The 26693-nt window shown below is 48.6% G+C and overlaps 1 protein-coding gene and 2 long non-coding RNA genes across 3 annotated transcripts; 2 read left to right on the top strand and 1 right to left on the bottom strand.

Moving 5' to 3' along the window:
- Window positions 1–7837: 7837 nt before the first annotated feature.
- LOC144162415 (uncharacterized) lies at window positions 7838–9989 on the top strand. The gene is made up of 3 exons (XR_013320670.1): window positions 7838–8089; window positions 8855–8941; window positions 9270–9989. It is a non-coding gene; the product is annotated as an uncharacterized LOC144162415 (long non-coding RNA).
- A 5042-nt stretch (window positions 9990–15031) lies between these two features.
- Window positions 15032–20635, bottom strand: LOC144162416 (uncharacterized). The gene is made up of 3 exons (XR_013320671.1): window positions 20403–20635; window positions 16579–16741; window positions 15032–15584 (listed from the first exon to the last, which is right to left on the bottom strand). It is a non-coding gene; the product is annotated as an uncharacterized LOC144162416 (long non-coding RNA).
- Window positions 20636–21176: 541 nt separating this feature from the next.
- On the top strand, window positions 21177–25563 carry LOC144162414 (uncharacterized). Its single transcript, XM_077692936.1, has 3 exons — window positions 21177–21832; window positions 23002–23832; window positions 24843–25563. The coding sequence occupies exons 1-3, from the start codon at window positions 21662–21664 to the stop codon at window positions 25224–25226; spliced, it is 1386 nt and encodes a 461-aa protein (XP_077549062.1). The 5' UTR covers window positions 21177–21661; the 3' UTR covers window positions 25227–25563.
- The last annotated feature ends 1130 nt before the right edge of the window (window positions 25564–26693 follow it).

Below are 26693 nucleotides of genomic sequence, written 5' to 3'. Positions count from 1 at the left end.
TAGTGATCGCAAAAAGTGCTCAGGAGCTTCTCACCTAAGAGAAAATGACGAAGTTTACCATTAGTTGAAACTTATAAAACGCCTAAAAGTGGGACATACGGTGGGTTTATGTATGGAATGACACAAACTATTTACAGAACTTCTATTGCCTACACAAGGAACAGAACACAACATCATTTGAGAGTACGCGAGATTGTTTGTTTAAAAAGTCTTCACCGTCATGGTCAGCGTACCTTTCCACCTATGTAAGCCTTCATCGCTGCATCGACAAGCCAAGGGTTTCCGGCTTTGACAAGCAATTTTTGTGCAGAACTTCAAGGAGTTTATTTAGGTAATAAACACAACACGAGTGCACAGCATGATTCCCAAACAAAGCACTCGCTCATTTCCTCGTCCTTGTTTCGCTAGTGAAGTGTATTCTAGAAGCAACTACTACTCTGGGCCTTAACGTGAACAAGTTCGCAATTTTAAAACACCAAAACGCGTACTGAGACTTTATAAAACTCCTGTATTCCTCCAGATACATTTTCTGTCTATTTAGAGGAATTTTTTTAACGACTGTTGCAGTTTCACCAAAAAAGGTTATTACATCTCTTATTGTATTTGCAAACATTGTACCGATCAAAGTGACTAGAAGAATGAGTTAGCGCGAGAAAAGTGTACATCATTTATCGAAATCCCGCTTAAAGTTAAGCATTCATGTAGTAAAGATTGTTGTTGTTCGTTTCCCTGAAGTCCGGTATCGATCAGGAACCCAATCACCCGGGCTCCGGTTTATTTGGCAGGAGGCTGGCCGGGCGATGGTGTAGAAGTTATCGGAGATGGTGGCCGAATTGATGAACTCCAGGCTCTTCTACTTAGAGAAGGGAAACGAAGAGTTTATATACAATTATTTATATTAGGATAACTGGGTACATGAGTATTGGAAGGAAAAAACTTCAAACTGCAGTTAGACGCTGGCTCCAAGTGCGTACAAATCACTCGAGCTTTCAACTTCGTCTAGCTCTCCTATCCTCGGAGCGTACACAAACCGCTCGAGCAACTACGGCCGGGACTCTGTTCCCGCCGCAGGATCTGTCAAGTTGCCCGGTACACAGCTGTACCATAAACTTGCGAGGTGATCCTAACGTCTAACTTTCGCTTAGGGGGCTCACAAATACCAACCTAGCGTTAGCGGTCGAGACTCCTTGTCTCGCCGGGAACCTGTCTAGCTGAGAGACCCGACAAGAACGATTTCTAACGGCCAAGTTCGGCCTTACAACACCTGGATATCACGCTCTCTCGGGAATGCCCCTGTAGCATTTGCACACCCGTAAGGGAGGGCCCGAATTCACGTAGGCAGCTGTCACTCAGCGCACTACGGAATATTCAATAAGCCGCCACCACCTTCGGGCCAAAGGCCGGCACGTGCCCGAGCAGGCATGCGGCGGCGAAGGGTGGGGGCAAAAAGCGGTGGCTGTACACCGTGCCGACAAGGGCGCGCTACAATGGTGTCTCGTCGCGCGGTCAGACGACAATAATTACCCCTCCCTTGTGCGCTACGTCAACGATTCTCGGAACCTGGCGGAGCCATCTGCGTTCGCAAGGGTGGACGGTCCCCGCGGCATTCGTTCAGCCAGACAAGCCGGCTCCCGTACGCGCTGTGCCAGTTTGGCGTCGACCGCTGCGTAGTGTCGGCAGTGCTGCGCCGCCAGACCTGGGCGCCTGGCCACTGACCTCATAAGGGGATCTTAAAACTCCCTCCTTGAAGAGGGTTACTGGACCTCTTAGTTCCGTCAACCGGAAAACAACTTAAAAGGGCCCCTCAGATCATCTCTCCTTCAGAAATAACGGCAAAAAAACACACCTGGAAGGAGCTAGGTATAACCACAAATTAGCCCCCTACCATTTCAGCCATTCAGTTAATCTGAACACTCTCTCACCTAAACTACAAACACAACCTATTCACTAGCCGTTCAAAAGGGACAGAATACTCTACCAAAGAGAAAACACTTAATGCGAGTGGTAAAGAAATCCGGTGGCTTCTCCGGGGCGCGTAAGTGCGGCGAACAACAAGACAACTCAACCTATAACAGTGATGCTCGCTTTAACTGCAAACACACAATAATTCCAGCACACAACAACCAGAACAAAAAGGACAAGCACTGGCTAAGAACACGGACAATTTTACAGCCAACAAAGGAGAACATTACGAAAGTTAGCATTGTCACAATGCGAACGCGCGCAAATGTTCTCCTTGACAGCGTAGCACGATGACGTTCCTTTGAGAATGTTCAGCTGTGCGGTGCACAGAAAGTTCAGTTCGGTGCACGGATCGATCAATCAAGGCATCTCGCCGCGCAATAATACCGCACACACACACACACACACACACACACACACACACACACACACACACACACACACACACACACACACACACACACACACACACACACACACACACACACACACACACACACACACACACACACACACACACACACACACACACGCACACACACACACACACACACACACACACACACACACACACACACACACACACGCACACGCACACACACACACACACACACACACACACACGCACACCACCGAAGAATAAGGACGGGTGAACGGGAACATTCACGTCCGTCGTGGCGTGCTAGGGCTGGGGAGGCAATTCAATGGTGGCTTCTCCAAGCAACATTCTGAAAACAGAGCAGTGCATTCGCGTACTTCCAGCCCCTTCTGCATATCATCCGGACCGTGTAGCGTTGCAATGTCAACGCAAATCTCGACAGTTTAGCCCCATGAGGCGAACACGACTTCAGAGAAGACGCAGTGGAATCGCAAAATGCGACCACGATTTCTGTCCCATAAGCCAAGTGACCATGCCTCCCCAAAGCCCCAACGTAAGGCAGAGCTCCGTAATGGCAGCGTGACCGAAGGGTTGGGGTCGGAGCGGAATGGCGGCCCGCGAACGCGACGACCTTCTCGGGATCATTCTTTACTTTACGTACAGAGTGCCCCACAGCAACCACTTCACAAGCGTCTGTTAGTTGCAAAAGCCGCTCGTGCACGCTGGGGGCATTGCGTGCTTCAGCCTGACTATGCGAGCTTTTCAGCTGTCCCAGCACGCAGTCGTCCTGGCATAACTCACAACTCGAGTCTGTAACACCCTGCCAGGCAGGTCGCAGAAATTAGTGCGTCAACCCTTTCGGCGCGGCTCCCAACCAAATCTCGGTACTGGCCGCAACGGACACTAAAGCTACGAAGCTCGATCTCAGACACCGGTTTCGCGAGATCGCTGAATTGCGTCTCGTTCTTCTAATTCAACTGTAGCTGCCTCCTCACATGGTTTTTATCTCTCCTTCGCAACCTCTTCAGGAGCTTTCTTTCTTTGTTTTGCAGTCTCCACACATGCGTTTCGGTGTTCTCCATCAGCCTCCTCGGGTATACTCTCACGACTACCTAACCCACACGACCTCTCTGTATCGTTCCTACCCTCTTCAAATGTTCTTTGCTCCTCATCCACCGCCTCCTCGCGTTCCCTCTTACTTTCTCTTCCCCTTTCTGCAAGCTCAACCCAGTTTGCCTTCTCAGCTCCATTATCTGCCTTTAGCTCCTGCTTTTCCTCAACCTGATCGTCAACTCCGTCTGTTTTTCGCTGTGTCTTGTGACAGGCTTTTTCGTCTTCTCTCACCTTTCTCTTCTGGGCGAGCTCCTGAACGCCCGACACGGAGTTCACTTTCTCGTGCAACTTTTGAGCGGATAATGGAACGCGGCGGGCCCCAAGACTTTCCTGCGTGACGCCAATCTCCTCCGGTATGCCGATTAGAGTTTGGGTACGGCCCGTGCTTGCAATTTCGGCATGTATTAGCTCAGTGCCTGGTTCAAACGTAACTTGCAGCCCTACACTCGTAGCAACAGGGCTACCCTTTCAATCTGCTCTTATACCGGACGCACTCGCTTGAAAACTCCTCATGCTCGCTTCCATTTCCATGCGGCTGTTCCCGGCTGAGCCGCTCGCATCCTGTGCGCAACCACGACCGCTTATCTCGTTCTCGCACGGCTTGGAATTGAAAAACGATCTGCCCCCATTTAACTTTGCTGTCACTGCATAACTGGGTCTGCTCGAAGGGTTCTGCCTTATGCGCTGCAGCTCCATCACCAAACTTTGCTTGCGAGGCTGCGCGTCGTGTTCGAGCATCGCTTCATTACACCGCTCTACGGTATCCCCGGAAGCACTTACATCGACGCTCCTTATCCCAACGTCCGTCTCCACTCGCTTGCCACCGGCGGAAATGCAGGCCTCGTGTAGGGAGTCACGGCTACCTACTTTGTCATCGCATTGTTCAACTTCCGAAAATTGGCCGGAACCCTTCAACTTCACTGTCGCTATACAACTTGCTGGGTCTGTGCTCCATTGTTTCTGCTCGCGCGTGTCCGAGCGTAAGGGCGTTTGCCTTCTCCACTCCAGCTCCAACTCATACCTTCGCAACCGCTCTTCAGATTCGAGCCGAAGTTTTTGTATACTCTCCTTCGATTCGCGCGCCTCACTTCTCTCTCGCTCCGCCGCCTCGCGCGCTTCTCTCTCCCGCTCCGCCGCCTCGCGCGCTCTTTCCTCCGATTCGCGCGTTTCTTTTCTCTCCCGCTCCTCTGTTTGGAGCTTCGCTTTTTAAAACTCCTACTCCCTTCGTTTAAGAATTATTGTTTCAGACTCCGCTTGGGCCACCCCCCTTTGCCGCCGTTCCTCCTTGAGGTGGCGCCTCATGTGTCTGACCACTCCCGTTTCCTTCAGCCATGTTCGCCAGCGTGAAGCGCGTGACTACCATGCAACCGTAGACAGCCTACACCGCCGCAACGAAGCGCGAAAAATCCCAGTCACCGGCCCCTTCAGTGGTTGGCTGCTGCGTCGTTGGCGCCGTGGGCTGGCTTGGTTCGGCCGCTCCACTCCGCGCGAAGCTCGGCTGGTGCCGATGAGAGCGGGCTTGCGTCCGCTTGCTGCCCCGGCTGTGGCCTGTTTATTTCTTCTGCGAATACTGTCGACTGCGCCAGTAAAGATTTCCCCTAAGTCCGGTAGCGATCAGGAACCTAATCGCCGGAGCTCCGGTTGATTTGGCAGGAGACTGGCAGGGCGATGGTGTTGAAGTTCTTGGAGATGGTGGCCGAATTGATGAACTCGAGGCGTTTGTAGTTAGAGAAGGGAAACGAAGAGTTTATATACAGCTGTTTACACTAGGATAGCTGGGTACATGAGTAATGGAAGGAAAAAAAACTTCAAACTGTAGTTACACGCTGGCTACAAGACGCTGGCGTACGTCTACCTTTCGCTTAGGGCGCTCACAAATCCCAACCTAGCGTTAGCGGTCGAGACTCCTTGTCTTGCCGGGAACCTGTCCAGCTGAGAGCTCATACAAGAACGGTTTCTAACGGCCAAGTTTGGCCTTACAACACCTCAATATCACGCTTTCTCGGGAATGCCCCTGTAGCATTTGTAAACCCTAAGGGAGGGTCCAACTTCACGTAGACAGCTGTCACTCAGCGCACTACGGAATATTCAATAAGGCGCCACTACCTTCGAGTCAAATGCCGGCACGTGCCCGAGCAGGTATGCGGCGGCGAGGAGTGGGGGCGAAAGCGGTGGCTGTACACCATGCCGACAAGGGCGCGCAACAATGGTGTCTCGTCGCGCCACGCGGCCACACGAAGATAATTACCCCACCCTTGTGCGTTACGTCAACGATTCTCGGAGCCTGGCGGGGCTGTCTGTGTTCGCAAAGTAGGACTATCCCCGCGGCATTCCTTCGGCCAGACCAGCGGGCTGCAGTACGCGCCGTGTCAAATTGGCGTCGACCGCTGCATAGTGTCGGTAGTGCTGCGCCGCCAGACCGAACAGCGGGGATCTTTCCTTTCACACGCGTGGCCTGGGTGCCTGGCCACTGACCTCATAAGGGGACCTTAAACATGTCCAGCATAGAACCTCACTTTAAATCATTGACACATCTATAGCCCCTACAAAGCCCATTACCGATTTTGGATTGTATTGAAAGAAAAATAATTACTGAGCTTGCAGTAAAGTCTGCATGCAGGCTTGAGACGTGGCTTACGTCGTCTTCATGATCCCAGCCGCAGCCTAAGCCCCGATAGCTGTTCCCGTGCCGCCGGGATGCTGCCGAGCCAGTGCCACGATGAACCGCTGCACGGCCGTTATTTGTAGGTCTTGAATTCCTTCCCGCGGTGCTTCTTCCATGGCGGGGGGTAACTTATTTGATGTTGACTTTGTTGGGAATTCAGGCAGTTACAAACTATGTGTTTGAGCGGTGCTGCTTTGTTTCGGCACACCCTATAGTGGTGGTTGGGGTATCCTTCCAGGTACATCTGTTCTTTAGCGCTGGGATCTTCATCTTTCTTGTTTGTGGTCACCGGTATGTAACAGCGAGCTCCCGGATCAGCCCCTTGCAGGGCGGGGGTAGCGTGCGTATGGCCGTCCTGTACACTTGCGTGATCAAAAGGTTGTCATGCGATCCCTGGTAATGAGCCACAGTCGTCCTCAGTCTCCCACGGCGGGGTCTGTCCGCACTTGTCACTGCACGATCTCGTTGCGGTTGTCGTTGTTTCCCCACAGCTCCCCTGCATCTGCCGGGAACCACTCCACTCTAACATGTCTTGTCTTCTTCTGCCTTTTGTTTGTGTATACTCCCCGCAGCTTGGGACATTCAACCGGGAGGGCACATCGTCTGGGACTGTCGGAACTTCCCAGAAGATTCTACATCAGGAAGGCTTCCACCCGCATTTGAAGAGGCTAAGCGATCTGGGAACCAATACCTCCAACTCGAGGCCGTCCAGCGGGTCATCGTGGCGTTGGCCAGGCAGGAGACATCGCAACCCGGTAACGGGCGGGGGGCCTCTAACCCTGGTGGCGACAGCGAGGACGACACTGGCCAAGTCTGAAGTCCTAACATGGACTTCAACCGCAGGCACAATAAATGTTTTTCCAATCCAATGGGTCCACGATGCCCGGCGCGATTTCGCTGTACTCTACCTCATCTGGTTGTTTGCTTGCTATGCTGGCTGCCGCTCTCGTCAGCCCCTCAAAGTTGACTGCCATCACCACGATGCCGTCTCTTGTGTATCCCGCACCGTCTACGGATCCAGCGCTTTGTCGTTGGCCTGCTGGTCTGTTTATGCCTTACCCCTTCCACGGCGACATTATACCCTGGGTGCGGACTCCGAGGGACTGGGAACGCCAGATGTTTCCGCAGGTTCCTTCCGAAATTGGACGCTTTTATTCTGTTTCGTGCAATATCCTATACCCAGCATTTCCATTGCCCGCTTGCACGAACACACGTTCTTATTGGCAGTAATATTCACAGTCTAGGCTTATTCACGGACTTCAAGAAGACCACGAATAAAATTGGGACTAGTGCGCTTGCTCGAAAGAACTTGGGCCAGGCTACAGAGCGGTCTTATTGAAGACTATTGGAACAGCGGGTACCTCGCTGAACACGAGAGAGGCCGCTAGGGAAAAGCGGGGAATACGCCGCAAAACTGCTTGTTGCCGTCACCGGGGTTGGGCAAGCATTTATTTTGAACCAAGATTGGATAAATTCATAAAATGCGCACCATCAGATGGCGTATTTCGGCCTTGTCACAAATACGTTACAATGATCCGCCATCCTTGGTAAGCCAACTCATGCGGCCGGGCCGCTTATTTCTAAAATGCAGGGAGCCCAGCGCATAGCAACCATACCGACACAGGATTGGCTGGTTTCAGAGGAGCGACGCCGAAACGTCACACATAGCAACGCCGGCAGGTATCGTACTCTCGGCGTCAGGGACGTTGGAGCGGCCGCGGCTGCCCGATTCCGGAACTAAGCGAAAGTGACTATTCGGGGAGCGAACCTGCCGCTGCGATATTTCTACTACTTCGCGGAAGCGGTGGAGCGCCGAGCGGCGGCATCCTTTGAGCTTGAGCGCGCGATTTAGACCGCACGTGAGCGTTCGAGTATCGAGGAGCGATATCGCCGCTAGTTACGTCTGGGGAAGTCATCGGAGTAGAGCCGTAGAGCCACCGTCGGAGTAGCGCCCAGTGCTGCAACGAAGGGTGAGTGCGCTCTCCTCACACTGCCATTTTGGCTTGCTGCTGAACTGTTATAATCACAGTGTGCTGATGAATTGTTTTCGTGAAATTTCTCTCGTTCTTGCGCGCACGGAAGGGGGCAGCGTAGTGTGGATGTCTATAATGTAGATCAGATATTGCACGGCGTAAAACACTGGTTTCTTTGCGCCTGGTTACGAAGATGATCTCGAGTCAGCGCGAACGGACTATTAAGCTGAAATGCGATCTCAGCTTGTTCTGCTGTTTTCTGTACACGCACTCGTGAACTAGAGCTGTGCAGTGCCGGTGTCTTAATTAAAAAAAAAAACGTGGATCGAGTTTTACAAGCCGGCTAATTTTAGGCACTAAGAAAACTCATTAAGAGGATCCTCTAATTTTGTTAGCTATGATGCCAACGCGACTACCCTGGAAGTCACTCTCAGCACAGCTTCCGACGTTGTAAGTCAGGCATCCTGCCAAGGAGACTTAAATTTTTCAATACATGAAACCACTTCATCTCATTTAATGCACCCTCCCGGCTCCTTTCTTAATTGAATTTGAGCCGCTGTGGTTCAATTGAAGCTTCAAGCTTGGCCTAAATAATGGCAAACCTGCAGGGAAGTTCTTGTTTTGATATTTGTTACACTTTTGAACGATCCAAGCAGTGCAATGTTTCTACTCGACAAACATGCACTGTATAGGCGTGAATCTACATGTAACTTGTATTTTGGCGAGGTGATGCTTGCATTTTTTTGAACTCCTCTCCTTCAGGTGGTGCCCGTATCGGTGGGCAGAGAGAGGCCCTACGGATGATGAGCACCTAGTGCACGTGGTTCCTCGGGGCCCAGCTGGCACGAGGTGTGTGCGACTGGTTCCTGCGCTCCTTTTATGGAGCGTCCCTGTTTTGGCAGTACTTGTCAATGCCATCAAGCAACACAAAATATAGTGCCTTTGCAGACATAAGAGCATTGGATAAAAGTGCAACCTCTCGCTGTGCTTGTGAATCACAAACATGGCAGCTATGCCGACGTCAGGGCAAGCTATCTGTGGTTCCTTGTGTTGTCCTATCTATACACATTTGAGCAGACATTTTAAACAAAGTTCTACCTGCCGGTATCACTGATAGTTGGGCGCTTTGTAATAAATATCTGTGCCTCAAAGCTGTTATGCTTGCATTCTTTTGCAGGCTTGCCACCATTTGCTGGCATAATGTCTACAGCGGAGCCACCAGAGTGCATCAGAGATGACGCATCTTCATCCAGTGAGCTCGAAGTTTTGCGCGCCAACCTGCAAGATGAAGGCTCAGCTTGCCACTGGGTGGAGGAGTATGGCCTCCGGACAAACACATCATGGATTGTGGAGTCTGTGCAGTCAACAGCAAGGTGTCAAAAGTGAGAATTGTAATAACTAGCGGGATCACAATTCTGCTTCTTTGAAAGACCATAGTGCACATGCAGATGGGTGCCCCACATTTCTTGAGGAGTGTTGTGGTAATCGTCCAACTTGAAAACACCGCAGCTCTACATTTTGTGTTCCACCCCATTCCTCTCGAAAACACCATGACAAACAAAGTACATGTGCGGGTGATTGGGTCAGAATAACAGTGTTGTCACGTTAGTGCACACTTCAAAACCAAGCTACACGTTGTTACATTGCGGTAGGACAAGTTCCCCAAACCAAGGTTAAAGGTGAAAAGATGTATTCACCTGTCAGCCATCAAAGAACTGAAGCAAAGCTACGTGCCACACACAGCTTTGTGTATGTGGCGGAGGAGGGTTGCACATACATTCGCAGGAGGAGGCTAGCTCAGTGCTATGCCTCACTGCCCTAGTGTCATCTTCTCATGACATGAGAGCCCCTTAAGAAAGAGAACTGCCAAACTTGTAAGAGCACCATAACCTGCAAGTTTGTTAGTTCATTTAATTTGATATTGTTAGTCTTACAGCAAATATTTACACGAAGCAAATTTCCACACAAGCTTCTGCATTTGATGCTCATGGACAAGATCCAAGGAAAGGACGGAGGGTAGCTGTAGTCATACACCCAAACCTCCATATTAGCTCCTGTGGCTCGCTATGTCATCGTACCGTGACAGATGCCAAGGAGCTAGCTGTCGCTTTCGAAGCAGCAGAACACTTCTGGACGGGCCATTCACACCAATTTCCCATTTGCAAAAAAACTTGTAGACACTTTCTGACCAGACAAGTAAGCCACCGCACACTTTGTGTACAGCCTCCCAAATTTTTAACAATATAGCGGGAGCGATGATCGATCGGCATGTTAGCGCCTTATCAGCAGCGAAATAGGCAAGAGTATGCACATGCGCATAGGGCTATTGGCTGTACGAGTACCGTCTGCTATGCTGTCTCCTTGAGAGTGGTACACTCCCTGCCACTGCATGTGAATAACTGTTCATGAGAAACCGTGGTTATTGGATGCACATGGGCATATCAAATGTGCGTGTGATTTTTTTTTCCGGGTCATTTGCCCCCTCCTAGCGTGATGAATGTCATGGAAAAGATAAATAACAGTAGAACAGGACCAGTGTTATGGCTGGAATAGCCATAGGCTGCTTCGCAATATAATGTGATGAATAAGAAATCTGATAACAATAAAACACGGTGCGTAGCTACTTTTTGCGGTACCGAAACGACCTTGCAAGATAAGAAAAATCAGGGGGTGTGTTGTCTTGAGGAGAACAGCATAGCAGATGACACTCCCACAACAGATAGTTTTAGGCGCATGCGCGTACTCTCGCCTGTTTGGCCAGGGAACACCGTGATAAGGTGCTGGCATGCCGATCAGTTGTCGCTCCTGCTATATTATTAAAAATTTGTGAGGCTGTACTCTTCCAGACTAAAGGCGGTGTACCCCAACAACCTCAGCATCCACCTAAGATACAACACAGGAGCCTGTGGGGCCCAGCACACTCGGGGAATATACTGCAAACCAAGCACCTGATGATTAGGACCTTGAAGAACCCATGCCACTCCCCAGGGCAGCATATTACAGTGGTATCAGGAAAAGATACCCTGTGCCACACGAATCCCTCATGAGGGCAGAATCCACCAACTGGAGACAGCCGCAGACAAGTACGTTCTCAAACTTAAAGGTGCCATGAAGAGAAAATACAATTTCGTTTAATTTAAAAGAACTAGGATTCAGTATCTCACTCAGCTCCATTACAGCCCCGAAATATGTTTTTTAACCAAAAAAAAGCAAGAAGTATTTAAAAACTTTCAAATTTGGCGCCACATTGACGTGTTATGAGCAAGAATGATGTCATGCGGGCCAACAATAAAACACAATTTTCAGTGCATTAACTGCACTTTAGCATTCAAGTGATGCGGTCAAATGGAACTAGAGGCCCCATTACAGACGTCCAGTCATGTGTCATCACGACGGCTCAGTTAGGCGGCCGCCAATCGCACAAACAAGGTTCCGTGACGTCATAGAAAATTGGCTTGGGAAATTGGCTAGGGGGCCGCGACTGCTTCACACGTTTTCTTTCATATCTCCGTTATTCGTTCAAAGATTGCGATGATATTGGTATCATTGTTATTGGAACTAAGCAGTCTTTCTAATAAACCGAGCTTGTATTTTGTCTTCATGGCTCCTTTAAACACGCTGAGTACAATTTACCCTACACTATATGCCCACTGGGCCATCAGGAAAAATCCACACCGCATGGGAATGCCAAAGCACAATGGCTGTCCCCAAAATCGGAAACCCTAATGCGGAGCAATGGGTGGCACTGCTGTCCAGCAACTGCTGTGATGACCAGATCGGTCTGACCCAGCGGGCACATAAAGCAGTAGAGGCCGTTGGAGCCCTGAACCAGTTGTAAATGCCGTGCTGACCCCATCGTGAGCTGCAGCACGTGGCACAGGAACCCAAGTGGGGTGCCACCCAACGACTGACAAAATATAAATAAACATTTTCCTAGTCCAGTCTGTTCAAATCAACTTTTTAACTGCAAAGCTGTAGTTACTGGCCTTAATTCCCATGTTGCAAAAAACTCCCAGAGTGCATACCCACTGAGAGAGATTGGCTGAAAGAGAGGGCCAAAAAAAAAAAAAATCTCCAGTGTTCATTCTATTTGTGGCAACACTTGCTCGAAATGACAGACACGTCATAGCGTACACCCCTCGTTCATTTGTCCTCGTGTTGTTGTGCACACCAGCTCAGTACTGTAAAAGAGCCCTTGCACGTAGCAGTGTTTAAAAGACATGCGGCTTGGGAGAGACCACTGTGGCCACCGCATTTTGTAGAAGCCATTATGGATCATGAGAGACATTGCTACAAGTGTGCCCAGTCCTTCCCGAGACGACTTACAGATCCAACCGCTGACTCTGGTCGATGACAAAGAGCTGATGAAAGTCTACGATGCTGAGAATGACTTTTCATCCACCACTCGCCGCAAAGACAACAAAAACCTGTTCAATGCACATGGCGACAATTGCTAGCACCACGCCTATGCAAATAAGCAACAATACTGAAACTTAACCATGTGCCCGGCAATGCTCACCTAAAACAGCCTCGCCATCCCAGTCTTGTGCATGAGTGCAAGCTTCCCTGGATTTATTTTTTTGTTTGTTTCCAGTCGTTTACTGAACTATAAAAACCAATCTGTGCCCTGTTACCCAACATTGTCGGCTGAAAGTGGTAGACCAGGGACACAAGACAAAATTTCTTAAGGCATTTAAAGGGGCCATGACGACAAAATTCAACTTTATTGAATTTGAAAAAGGGACCTTTAGTAACACAGCTCTATTCCAGCCATAAAAGATGCTTTGTAACATAAAAAAGGCGAGAAATATTGCAAAACTTTCAAATTTTGCACTAAAGTGACATAATATGAGTCATGTTACCTGCACATTAGCATTCACATGGTACAACCAAACAGAACAACACAACCCACTACAAGCAGCCAGTCATGTTTCTTGCCAGTGGCTGTGGTCGCTACCCACCGATCGCACAAACAAGATTCCACGACGTCGTAGAGACATGTCAGAAAGTTGCTGGGAAGTCGCCACTTCCTCGTCTTTTTTAACAGCGGAGCTGCTTAAGCTCGAGTTCCGTCTGTGCCTGGTGGGGTTCGAAACTTGCCGCAGCAAAATGGAGAGAAGGAAAGTGCTAGAGCCAGAAGTGTGAGGGAAAGTGGCCAGGAGGCAAGGAGCCCGCGAGCAGGGGTTGGGAGTGCGTGCCTCAATGCTTTTCGTCTTCTGAATCAAACCTGGGTCCCTCGTGCAATGAAATTGGAGCAGTGGGAGATACTGCTGTCTAGCTCCCTACCTTGTGATCAACTTCTGATGGCTGTGACGGCACACAGTTACCTGAAATAAGGAGTCACCCCCCCTCAAACCTAGCTCAATAAAGAAGTCTTTGTCTTTCTCTCTCTATCCGATTGCGCGCTATCATCACGTTCGTTTCGGGCGCTTAGCATTTTCTTTGGGTTCAAGCACGGGCGTTGCCTGGCGTTTCACAATAATTAGTGCAGCAAAGTGGAGAGGAGGAAAATACTAAGCCAACAAGTGTGAGGGGAAGTGACGTGGAGGAAAGGAGCTGACAAGCAGGTGCGGGGAATGCGTGTCACGGCACAGATGTTCGGGTGGGGGAGGCGTGCATCAGGATTGGCTGTGCCTAGTGACGACATAAGATCCGACATGTAGGTGCTCTCCAAGCTGAGGGATGCGGCATGCACTGGACGGCATCAGTGACCGTTACGATAAGCATACCTGTGAAAAGCCAAGTTAGAGCTAGTGAAGATCGCCAGCTCCACTGTTTCCTCAGCGTTTACATCTCAACTGCAAAGGTGGCACTAGCGTTACTTTCAGACAAAGCAGTAGTTTTAATGAACAGAACTTGCTTTTTGTCTTCATGGCCCATTTATAATACCTTTTGTAAACTACCAGGAAAGCCCTTGTTAACAGCACATATTTGATAATAAACATTCACTGCACAAAAAGATGACAATGAAGAAAGTAATCGACATGATACACCCACTTCGCCCGAACCTATACCTTATTAATACATTTTATGTCTGACACTGCAAGCAAAAAAAAGATTTTAAAAGGGGTTACACGAGACACAACGTCATGAGCATTTTTTTTTATTCTGCAAAAGGCGAACTTTATTAAATTGTCAGTAAGCCAAGAGATTTTGTAAAAATTGTTCGATATTTTAAAGGAGTAGACACTATTTTACGAGTCCGTCTTAACCCATAAAACTATATTTAATTAGTTAAGACGTGTTGCCACTGATACTAGGCGCGGCGATGCAGTTCGGCCACAGCTCCCGTGCTCCGTTTACTTCTGCGCGGACCTGTACATGTAATTTAAGTATGTGTCTTGACTTTGATATCTTGACACTGGAGGGTGCATAATTCTAACTTGACCAGGTGGCACGTGCTGGTAGGTCCAATTTTCTGCACAGTGACTCGCAAAGAAAAGCCAGTGCCAACATCTGTAATAAATGCACGTGAGCCACACAGTAGGCCTCAGCAACACCGCCTGTATAATATTGCCAGTCACATAGCACGATTTCCTGTAGGAACAGACACCTAGTCCAGCCACTCATCTTTAGTGCAGCACGTAGAAATGGGCGCCTGCCCTTATGTCTCCACTCGGGCACGACGTGCAGCATGACAGGCAAACACTAAGAAAACATGGACATGTAGGAGCACCACCTCACAACGGCTAGACAAACCCTGCGAATTGTTTCTTATAGTTTCCACGAAATGGCGCTGCCAATCGGGTGACTGCCCAAGCCGGGAGCACATGCAAAATCTAGGAACAGGAGAGAGCAACAGGGATGTGGCTCTTTCGCCATTTTCGGCTTACACACGACAGGAAATGTTGGCCTGAGAGCATTCATATTTTTGCCGTCAATAGCAGTGCCATGGTTACCAATGGTGCCACTTTCTGTAGCAGAGGTGGTGCTGAAATCGAGTGCATATTCTGACATGCCTGCATGCATGAAGCAGCGATGACTGCTTGATGCACCCCAATTTGCAAAGATGTTCCTCACAGTAGTCTAGAAAGAGACTTGTTTTTTATTGCGCCATTTTGCCACAGGGCATGAAAGTAACGGAAGGTTAAAAAAATTGGAAAGAAACTGGAGGCAAGTGGCTTTATGCACCACAGAATGCTGTATAGGCCAGTCGCAGCAAGATAGTCCTACAGCAGCTTGTAAAGCTGACCATGCGTCCACTAATGAATATCGGGTGGACGGCCTGGGCGATTTCCTAGGGTTACCAAGTGCTGGGTTCGGGCTGATTGGAGTCCTGGGCATGTCCCCAGGGGGTGGTCCAATGTTGCTTCCGCAGCGGAAGTAGGGCGGTAGGGGCAAGTTGAATTAGTCACCACAAGGCTAGAAGTCCACGTTGCATGAACACCCAAGCAAATTCTCCAGAGCGTGACCACCTCACGGTGGGTTCAACCGCCAGGAAAGTCAGCCCCATGCAGAGGAAGACGGCCACGCGTAGAGTGCCGAAGAGAGGCTGTTTTAAAGGGACAGACAACCAATTTTTGTAGAGTATATATTCTCTATCCCAAATGAAAGTGCATCACTTAAAGCACCTTAACGATAAACGGTTTTGCCGATAACGCCCTAAAACTTTTCAAATCGGAATTTTTTAGATCTACGAACCGTATGTGTCCTCCCAAAAATAATGCTGGCAACCATGACACACAGTAGCGCGGCAACATGCTTTTGTCTGTATGCCAGATGAAAAGCGATATTTAAAAATTCGTCCCCAGTTAAAGAAAAGTGTGAATCGCAGGCTTTCTTATTCCTTTATGTGCTTTTTTAAATTCACCAGTCTATTTTGCACGAAGGTGCCATCTGCTGGGATGGACAATAGGTAGAATCTGGCTTCACGTTGTGGGGGTCAGAAGTTCGCTCCTCCCCGGGCTTGTCTTTTCTTTTTTTTCTTCCGTTGGATTATTTGAAAACTGAAATTGAATACTTTGGCAGAAGAAAGTCCCTGACTCAGGCAGAATCATCAAAGCTTCTTCACTGGGTCTGTTTACTGAACGCTGCCATTGATTCTGAGCATGGATGCTCAGTTATCCACACTGAGAGGAACCCAGCGGCGGCGGGTAGCGTGTCTCAAAAATTTACAAAATAGTGTTTAAAAATACATATACAATTTTAACTTTTACAAATACTTGTGTGAAAAGGTTTTCAATAAGTGAATAAACGTTTCAGCAGTTACAGTAGCAGCTAGGTTTTCAGGTCACGTGACGGGGACACATATTGTAGTGTCAAGTTTCGAGAACCGCCACCCTTCCGATTTCAGGAAGTTTGCTGCCAAATTAAAATTATTTCTGCCAATTTGTTTAGAAATTTCTTGTGGTTACCGGGCTATATCAAATGCTGGCTTTTATATGAGCTAGAGAGCATATGCGCGACAAAAATCGGTTGTCCGCCCTTTAAGTAGAAGAGCATCCTGCAGTGACAGCTGCAGAAGCGGGAGCGGGTCCGTAGCTTACGGATTATGAGCAGCCAAGTTGGCCTCCAAGTGGGCAGGTGTGCTGCAACAGGTCCAGAGGATGCAAACAGGGCACGGGAACGATTTCAGCATCCGGTGCACGTCGAATGTAATGCTCAATGTGCTGTGTACACGCCGCATCTCCCGAGTAGCCTGTGTTGAGTCTGTGTAGATGATCAGGCAAGACGGTGGGCCAAACACAAAGACAAGGGCCTAGGGCTGAGCTCTCCTAAAACAAATGGAAGAGGTGCCTCCGTAACATAAGTGCATGTCTTGTTTACAGATGGCATAGCACGGCAAACTAGGCTCGTGTGGATGATACCATTGCCTTCACATGGGCCTAGAGGCCATGGTGTGTCAATAGGTCTGGTAGGCCTGATAGGGTAGGTCTGGTAGGGTAGGTCTGATGCACTGGGCAAATACTTTTTATATGCCCGAAAGGCCGGTTGTGAGGGAGTACAGTAGAACCCCGCTGTTACATTCCTCACTGTTGCATTTTCCTGGCTGTTACGTTGTGTGCCATCGGTCCCGGCATAGCTCCCATAGGATATAACATATTGCGAACCCCGCTATAACGTCGCAACTGTGGGCCTGTTACCATATAATGCGTCGCAACCTGACACTCCAAAGCGGCTTGGGCACCGCTATTTTGGCTTTTGATGAGTCTTGGCCAGGATTTGTTACTAAACAACCTACAAGAAGCTGCAAGCGAGTTGGAGAGGCCGTCACTAGATGGCCATCTGTCGAAAGTGCTATCACGATCATCACTGAGCTTACAACAGAAGTTTTACTTCGGAACGCCGGAAGTGCGTGATGTTAGCGCCGCCGCACTGTTGTAATGGTGCCGTGCAGCGTTTTTAGATTGGGTCAGTTGGCAAAGAGCACGGCCTTCCAGTACCGCGGCACGGGCCGGTGCTGCTGCCGGTGCGGTACCGTTGAGATCGGTCTCGATGCATCGTCTGCTGCTCCTTCCTTGCCACTCTCGGCACTTTCTACACCACCCATACCGTCACTTGTGCCAGTCCTTCTACACCGCCTTTCTGCAAACTGCACTTTCTACACCACCCATACAGGCGGTCGGAACGGCTAGCACGTGGTACGGGGATTTCACGACGCCCGATTTTGTTGTCGACCTTCATGAGTAAGGTGACGACGAGCGAGTAGTACAGTGATTTTGCGACGACTATCATGACTTGACGCCCGTCTTAATTGCTCTTGGCAACACTGAATGTGCACATGAAAAATGCAAAAAAAACACCCCTACATTTGGCGGAACGGGCAGAAATGAAGTGGGCAACAATGGAGTTCCAGATAGGGGGTCATTTAAAGGAGTACTGGCACGAAATTTCAAAGCTGAGATAACTATGTAGAATGCTTCCTTTTTATCAGGAGATATCTCCCAGCAAGTTTCAACAGCACCCGTTCAGTGAAACATATTTAAAATCCATTTTAATCTTTGCCCGCACGAGAAAGCCCAGAGTGGACCGACATGACATCATCTGCTACTTGCCCCAAACTGCCGACGTTGGGGCTCCCGTGATGAAGCCGACGCACTGGCTGTGGTTGGCGCACGCTGCTCGGGCGTGTGTACACGTCATGGTTTTGGGACTGACGTCATGCTGCCCGGGCCTGTGGGGACGGTGAAGACCTCGGCCGGTCTGAGTGCGCGCACACTACCAGAGCGGCAATGATACGGCAAGAATGGTGACGTCACGTGATACCTCCTGTCATGGCGGCCGCTCGGCGTTCGTTTTGCCGAAACCGAAACTGACACGAATAAACGATGCCGTAAATGAATGTTTACGCTGCGCTCGACCGTCTAATCTGTCATTCTATGATTAGTGGGCTGGTAGGCACGCATAGCAGCGAAAAAAACGTAACAACAAAATTTCGTCTCAGTACTCCTTTAATGACGCCAGTAAGACGCCGACCCATTTTCGTGGCTTTCCTCACTCTTTCGTTTTCCCAGCTGTTACGTTTTCTTTTCCCGGTCCGGTGGAAAACGTAGTAATGGGGTTCCACTGTATTATGGTCAGGCTGAGGGCTCTATGTGGACAACCTAAGGTCACCAACTGCTGTTGTTTCAATACGCATGAACATTATGAACTAGGGCCTAACACTGAAAAGAGAGCTTTTGGCATTCTTTGAGGTGGAAAGCATCACGCAAAAATTGTGAGGAAGAAGTGGAAAGAAAGGAGTTCGCTTGATCGCTAGCTTTAACAGAAAGGGTGAATGAGGTGAAAATGCCCTTAATATCATTTGGAAGGTGACAGCTGCAGCAAAAAAAGTGCCTAAACTAATTGGTGCGCCAACGAGCACCGACAGCGAATGCTAGCACAGTATGATAAAACAACGTACAACTACGCTGACGAAAGCTATTTGGCATCAGCTGAAAGGCCCTTGGCAAATGGTTCAGCCACCACCTAATACCGGACAGGCATCCCAATGTGCCGTCGGCACAACAGTCAAGCTTCTATAGGTTCAAAGGTAACAAAAAGCTCCTGCAACTGAATGAGGACACCTGCACTATTCAGACCTTCCCAAGTAGACATTATACCGGGTCATGCTGCCAGTATCCAGTATTTTACAATTCCAACTCATTGACTGCACCAACTGTTGTTGCCCACAAGGTGTCCGAATGGACGGACTAAACACTTTGCTGCAGAGTGCAGCAAGGCTTAATGAAGGCACATGGCTAAGGCACAAGGCTGCTGCGTAACCGGGATTGCACTTGCATTGAACCAAACATTAAATACAAGGCACAGTGTTCAAGTGCTTGCCGTTAGGACGGCCACACTGGCTTACCTGCCTGTTGTAGTAACCCCACAGGCATCATAGGCTGTAGGGGAACAATGTATGCGCATTCAGAAGGCAGTGTTGAAGATCACAAAGCAAAGACAGAGATTTTCATCCTTAAGTCACGTAGTGTGGGCTCCACTATCCTACACAAGGCTTCCCTCTTTAGTTGGCTATACATGCTAGAGCAATCAAAGCAGCATTAGTGTGAAGAAACAAACACATGGCGGCATGGAAGCAACCGTTGTCGAACGAAGGCAGCAGTTCCTTAGTCTCTTGAGCACTATCCGTGCTTTGCTCCTGTGTAAATGATGTCGCCATGAGTACTTAATCTTTTTTGAACTCACAAGCTAGAAATAACAGCGCTTTATCTTCTAAATACCAAACCCAGTCCACCAGCATTATTTCTTATCAAGAACACCCAACATAAGCTCAGCGTCCTCCTTTGGGCAGTATTTACACGTCTCAAACACGTCTATGGGCAGATATTGCGTGGCACCCTAACTTTGACTTCACTAAAAGAAAGCCTGGAAGCTTGGGTTATTCATGAATGCACTAATAACCCTACAAATAACCCACGCATGAATGCTTGGGTTATTCGTAGTAACAATGTGTCTCATTAGCGGCATGTTTGTCTGCTAGGTGATGAGGAAATTGCTTTTGAACTACTTGTTCTGAACAACACAATTACCCTTTTCGACCACTTGTTCTGAATAACGTTTTTGCATTTGTCGTAATAGTCTAGCGATGGAGCACTTGAGGGCTGCTAAACTGATGCCAGGCACGACCATAACTGAGATGATAACGTCACCTTAGGGAAAGAAATCAAGCACTACGCACCAGGCACGACCATAACTGAGATGATAACGTCACCTTAGGGAAAGAAATCAAGCACTACGCAATCACACCTCGCCACTGCTCTGCGTGCACTACAGCGATACTGCGGCAGGGTTATTACAAGCGTGCCACAGTATACCGTGCAGATAATCTTGACAAAATATAGTTCACAAGTTCATAATTAGTCCTTACCGGCCGTCTGTCGCCGGCGTTTGCCGCGATATAATTGCCTGTGTGACCGTCCGTAAGTGCGCCGCCATCTTGGAACGCTTGACCTGGCTTGGCTGAAGCTCGTCTAGCGCACTGCGTTCCCACAACACGTTCACAGAAAATTTCTTTACATGTCTTTGCACATGACGCCGGTTGTTTCCCCTAAAATAAACTTACATGGTTATTTTTGAATTAATGAAAAAACTGCCGTCGCAGGAGTTCTATTCGCAATGGCGGCGCCATCTATCCAGTGCTAGACCAAACAGTGCTGGTTGCGTGTTTTGTTTTCGTGTGGATAGGTGGCGCCGCTTCCAGGTGCGCGCACAAATATATATGCTTAGCTTTTTTTTTTATTATTATTACACCCACCCCCTCCCTCAGCCACCAAACTACTGTGTTGTCTTGCAGAAGATATCAGCTCAAACGTTGCCGTTTTGTCTGAAAAATGCTTTCATATTTGAACGAGCCGACAACCCCCGAGGTGGGGGGAAGGAGGTTGAACGTCGGTCTGATTTCTGGAAGAACAAAGAAACTAATGGAAAACTAACCTCCATTCTACAAATTCCTGTGATTTATCCTTTGGTCACAGGCCGTTGTGGGAAGGGTAGAGGTGAAGGGCAGGAGATTGGAAAGGGGAAGTGAAGAGTAGGATAGGGAGTGGAGATGAGGAAGGGAAGTGGGAGGAGCAGGAAGAAGTGGGAATAAAGGGGGGGGGGGGCGGGGGGGGGCTTATTTGTTCGACAGGCAAGACTGAAATGCTGAGATACATGGCCAGTTTTTCTAATAACCTTTTGAGCTTGCAATTTTGGGAAATACGTTCGTGTACTGCAGCCTGACTGGCACCTCAGTAGCTGATATATTAATCTGTACTAAAACGTAAATGTTTGTAACTCTCCATGAGTTCTGTAAATGAATGGTGGTTTTCGAAAAGCTAATGGAAGCAGCACACTCTCCTGCTGTTTGGCACACAACTGCCTTTTGGACAAATTACCATAAAAATTTTAAGGAACATAACAAAAACCTATTTAGAGCAAATGAAATTGACCTATGAAGGGAGCTTGAATTGCATTTTCATAAGCACAGGCACACCTTAAATGATACGCGCACCACAAATGTTACGCTTGATTTTAAAATTTTACGCTTCGACAGCTGCACACGTAATCATGTGCATACAGTACATCACTTCATTTATATTATCATTGCTATTTTTGTTGCCCCATTTATAGGCCCCTGGAGCATTCATGACAGACAATTCTGCTGCTGAAAAAGCAGCTCTGAGGACCACCTGGCCCGAAGGAAGGCAGCTTCTGTGCCATTTTCATGTGGCACAGGCAGAATGGCGGTGGTTGACGGCTGCTCGAAACAATGTTGAGAAAGACCAAAGGAGAGCTTTGATGACAAAATTTCAGCAGGTTCGTGTTTCCCATGTATTTTCGTGACAGTACCAATGCATGAGTGGCAATGACATGGCCATGTTACGGCCTTCCAGGTAACTAGGCACATTTATACAAATGATGAAAGCAGTGTAGATTTTCATTGTACTACGGACTGAATGTTAACATGCTGCTAAAATTTAGTCCGGGCAAGAACACTGATTTCATTACACTTTATGCATTTAAAATGACAAATTTTAAGTTTTTAAATTTACTTTGTAGATGTTAATGTTTGCATGTTTTTATGTATAAATGTTTATATTTGAAAGGACCTGACAAAAGCTATAATGAGTATGCAAACGTTACACAAGAAAGAAGTCTGGCAGGAAATGAACATGGAACCATTGCCGTTGAACCTAGCCAAATTCATGAGTAGTATCAACGTAACGGTTTAGATACAGGTCTTTGGCTTGCCTCAAAGGTTGAGTGCGAAACTTAGTTTCATGATTAGTAATCTTTTGCCCACTTGAGCCTACATGAACTCTCAATGTCCTAATGACACTACAGGCAATGGTTTTTAACATTTTGATTCAGAAAGCATAGCATTTTTATCAAATTACCTCACAATGTAGCGTAGATTTTATGGCGTCCACACATGCAGGAAAAAATGCAATGTGGAAAAAACCAGTTTATAAGGACAAAGCTTTTTGCGAAAGCAAACATATATCACTACTTGCACCAAACCACAAATTCCTGCCTGGAAAGTTAGGGTTAAAGAGGTCAGAACAAACGCAAATATGTATCACCAAAGCAAGTGCATATTGCCACTTGTGTCAAAGCTGTGTGTATCTGTGAATGTATGATGTAGTGCATGATGTAATGTGCGCTTGATAAGGCAAACAAGCACGTGGGGTTGGAAAACAAACGCCCTGATGTGCATGCTGTTAGCAGGCCTGCCGTTCAAAATATGACTTACAGTAGAAGCTTAGACATCCCGTCGCTTAGATTTGTGTATTATGAATAGATTAGTTATCAATAAGCACCATCTTCAAAATCAGTATGGTCAAGATAAAGGTGTGTGTGTGTGTGCAGTCAATGCTCAAGGAATGTGAAATCCCTAGAAAATTTTCACCTAAATTCCGTATTACGTCTGTGTGATGTGCTAGAATGCTTTGTGTTCTAACTTTTTATGCATTGACTTCTCTCAGATCATGTATGCCACCAGCGTGGAGGGCCTCAACAAAGCCATCGAGGGCCTTAGGGGCAGCAGCCACGAGGGCTACAAGGCGCGTGTCGAGGCCTTCTTGCAGCAGCAGCAGGGGGAGTGGTTGTTGCTGTGCCGTGCAGACGTAACTACACGAGGCCACAACACCAACAACTTCGCAGAAGCCTCCATCAGGATTCTGAAAGACATCGTGTTGTCGCGGACGAAGGCGTTCAATGCTGTGGCACTTGTGGAGTCGGTTGGCCAAGTGATGGAGGAGTACTTCAAGAGCCGCATCCTGAAGCACGCCAACAACCGGGTCTCCACGCACCACCTGCTCTACCACAGCCTGCTGAAGAGGATGCCGGAAGAGGCTGCAGCGGACATTCGAGTGCTCGGAGACGGCTGCTTCTCCGTACCCAGCTCCAGTGGCAACGGCGAGTGGTACGAGGTGTGCGGCCACACAGGCCTGTGCACGTGCCCAGCTGGCAACTCAGGGGCATTCTGCAAGCACCAAGCCCTGGTGCACAAGCACTATGGAGGGCTTTTCCCGAATTGCCCTGCACTGACGGCTGAGGACAGACATGAGCTGGGGTGGCTTGCACTTGGCAGTGAGTGCCCGAGCATTGACTATTTCACGGCATCGGGTGACGAAGTGACGCCAAGCCAACGTGCTTCCTTGCCGAGGTGTCAGAATGGTGAGCCCGTGGCCTGTAGCAGCCAGGACTTTCCGCCAGAACCGGCGGCCAGTCCGTGTCAGGAGGAGCAACCGGAACAGGATGCCTTGTGTGATGCGCTGCCATCCACATCAGGTTCGCAGCAGCAAGACAGGAAGGTATGTGCGCCATTCCACAAAGCAGTCTCATTTCACTAGGCATATTAAATTGTCCACGCAATAAATAGCCTAAATGAATACACCAAAAAGGTAACTGCCACAAAATTTCCTAGCTCGAAAAACGCACTGAAGCGCAACAAAAAAAAAACACAAAGAAGACAAGCACTATCCCATATGTGCTGTTATGCTCTCAAGTATTTTCTATCAGTTATCAGGAAACCTTTGTCCAATGTTGCGCTAGATTGTGATACCACCCACCCACGCACTCAGGTGCACCCACCCACGCACTCCTTGGTCTTTTTTTCGCGCTGTGTTGCTAATGGATTACCAACTAGCCAGAACCCTCGCGCTTTTATTTATATTGAACACCATTCTGCTGAATTTGCCCCAAGTTCTTTTCATTTGCATGCAAATGTGGAACAAGTATGAATGAATTGCTAGGCAAACTGCAGCTTTCAAACCACTTGTTAATCTTTGAACGCACGTGCGTGCAGCTCTGGGCAGAATGTACATTTGTGAAAGGCTGTTGTGCCGTGTCATACTTTCAGAGCACAGTCAATAAAAATATGATGCAATGTAATAAATTTTTCTGCAGTCAAAAGCCACTGGCGCTATGCATTTATTGCATACCAGCCCAAAAACTAGATGGGACAAGGAAAAAGAAAGTCAAGAAGCCTGCTAAGTTGTATTGTGTCTTTGTGGTCCCGTCAAATCTTCCGGTGTTATGGAATGAAGGGTCCACTACTCGCATACCGATACCCCATTCCTCAATACAATGAATACGTATAGCAAGTGTCTATTAAATCCGAACACTATTGACGTGTGCTGTGATAGCATTTTTTGTACTGTAGCAAAATATTTATTTCTCCGATAAAATTAGTGTCCTGATTATAAATTGCTGTCTTTGGAAGCAAGTATTGCTTTAAAACCCATCTAATTTTACTCAAGATCAGGTAATCCTCTCCCTTTTGCCTCTTTTGTGAAAGTTTCTTATGAAACTGTTTGTGCAGGATGCAGATGACAACCTGGAAGCCCTCATTGCCGAGATGAGAAAAATTCATGAGGCTGAATGGCACAAAGACTCGTACAGAAAGCACCTGACAAGTGCAAGCATGCGCTTGCAAAGATTGTGTAAGCAGCAGCGTGGTGTAGGGGCCATCATGGCGATGAATTCGGCACTTGGCCTCGAATTGAGGCGTGGCCGTACTATAAAAGTGCAGCCCACAGCCCTGTCGAGGCGCCGTCCAGGGCTTACCAAGGGGTCCAAGAGAGTGCCGGCTGGGCGACCACCAAACAATGCAGCATTGAAGGCAGCCCGAAAGCGCCCTCATGTTCTTTGCCGCAGTGTTGGCGCAAATGTTCCCCATGCGAAGATGCACGGCCAGGGACATTAACTGTTTCCTTACTTCGTCTCCTCTCTGAAAACACAAGCCCCTTGACCACGCCTCCTCACCCCCCAGCGTTTTTCTATTGTTTGTTTTGAGGTACTACTTCCTGTTTGTTGTTTGTTTGCGGGTGTGTGGTGCCGTGTTTTTTCGTTTTGCTGTGAAGTGCTTCAGTGCAGCGGGCAGACAGTCACGTAGACGTAGCCCTGTGTGAAGTCCCCTTCCCAGATTTTTTCTGTTGTTCATTCTGGGGCGTGCGGTGCCGTGTTTTTTCGTTTTGCTGTGAAGTGCTGCTTCAGTGCAGCAGGCAGACAGTCACGTAGACGTAGCCTTGTGTGAAGTTCTCCTCCCCAACTTCTTCTTTCTGTTGTTCATTCTGGGGCGTGCGGTGCCGTGTTTTTTCGTTTTGCTGTGAAGTGCTTCGGTGCAGCGGGCAGACAGTCACGTAGACGTAGCCATGTGTGAAGTCCCCTTCCCAGATTTTTTCTGTTGTTCATTCTGGGGCGTGCGGTGCCGTGTTTTTTCGTTTTGCTGTGAAGTGCTGCTTCAGTGCAGCAGGCAGACAGTCACGTAGACGTAGCCTTGTGTGAAGTTCTCCTCCCCAACTTCTTCTTTCTGTTGTTCATTCTGGGGCGTGCGGTGCCGTGTTTTTTCGTTTTGCTGTGAAGTGCTTCGGTGCAGCGGGCAGACAGTCACGTAGACGTAGCCCTGTGTGAAGTCCCCTTCCCAGATTTTTTCTGTTGTTCATTCTGGGGCGTGCGGTGCCGTGTTTTTTCGTTTTGCTGTGAAGTGCTGCTTCAGTGCAGCAGGCAGACAGTCACGTAGACGTAGCCTTGTGTGAAGTTCTCCTCCCCAACTTCTTCTTTCTGTTGTTCATTCTGGGGCGTGCGGTGCCGTGTTTTTTCGTTTTGCTGTGAAGTGCTTCGGTGCAGCGGGCAGACAGTCACGTAGACGTAGCCATGTGTGAAGTCCCCTTCCCAGATTTTTTCTGTTGTTCATTCTGGGGCGTGCGGTGCCGTGTTTTTTCGTTTTGCTGTGAAGTGCTGCTTCAGTGCAGCAGGCAGACAGTCACGTAGACGTAGCCTTGTGTGAAGTTCTCCTCCCCAACTTCTTTCTGTTGTTCATTCTGGGGCGTGCAGTGCCGTGTTTTTTCGTTTTGCTGTGAAGTGCTTCAGTGCAGCGGGCAGACAGTCACGTAGACGTAGCCCTGTGTGAAGTCCCCTTCCCAGATTTTTTCTGTTATTCATTCTGGGGCGTGCGGTGCCGTGTTTTTTCGTTTTGCTGTGAAGTGCTGCTTCAGTGCAGCAGGCAGACAGTCACGTAGACGTAGCCTTGTGTGAAGTTCTCCTCCCCAACTTCTTTCTGTTGTTCATTCTGGGGCGTGCGGTGCCGTGTTTTTTCGTTTTGCTGTGAAGTGCTTCGGTGCAGCGGGCAGACAGTCACGTAGACGTAGCCCTGTGTGAAGTCCCCTTCCCA

This window comes from Haemaphysalis longicornis, unplaced genomic scaffold (genome assembly GCF_048455015.1).
Source record: "Haemaphysalis longicornis isolate Haplotype H1 unplaced genomic scaffold, Haemaphysalis longicornis Haplotype H1 scaffold_12, whole genome shotgun sequence".
Taxonomy (NCBI): Eukaryota; Metazoa; Arthropoda; class Arachnida; order Ixodida; family Ixodidae; genus Haemaphysalis; species Haemaphysalis longicornis.
Note: the sequence above shows the minus strand (reverse complement) of the source record. Positions and strands in the feature narration are given on the sequence as shown.

Excerpts from the sequence above, each read along its gene's own strand:
- LOC144162414 (XM_077692936.1), top strand. The coding sequence starts at position 21,662 with ATGACAGACAATTCTGCTGCTGAAAAAGCAGCTCTGAGGACCACCTGG. Across the intron at positions 21,833-23,001 it reads TGATGACAAAATTTCAGCAG|ATCATGTATGCCACCAGCGT; the intron begins GTTCGTGTTTCC and ends GACTTCTCTCAG. Across the intron at positions 23,833-24,842 it reads CGCAGCAGCAAGACAGGAAG|GATGCAGATGACAACCTGGA; the intron begins GTATGTGCGCCA and ends CTGTTTGTGCAG.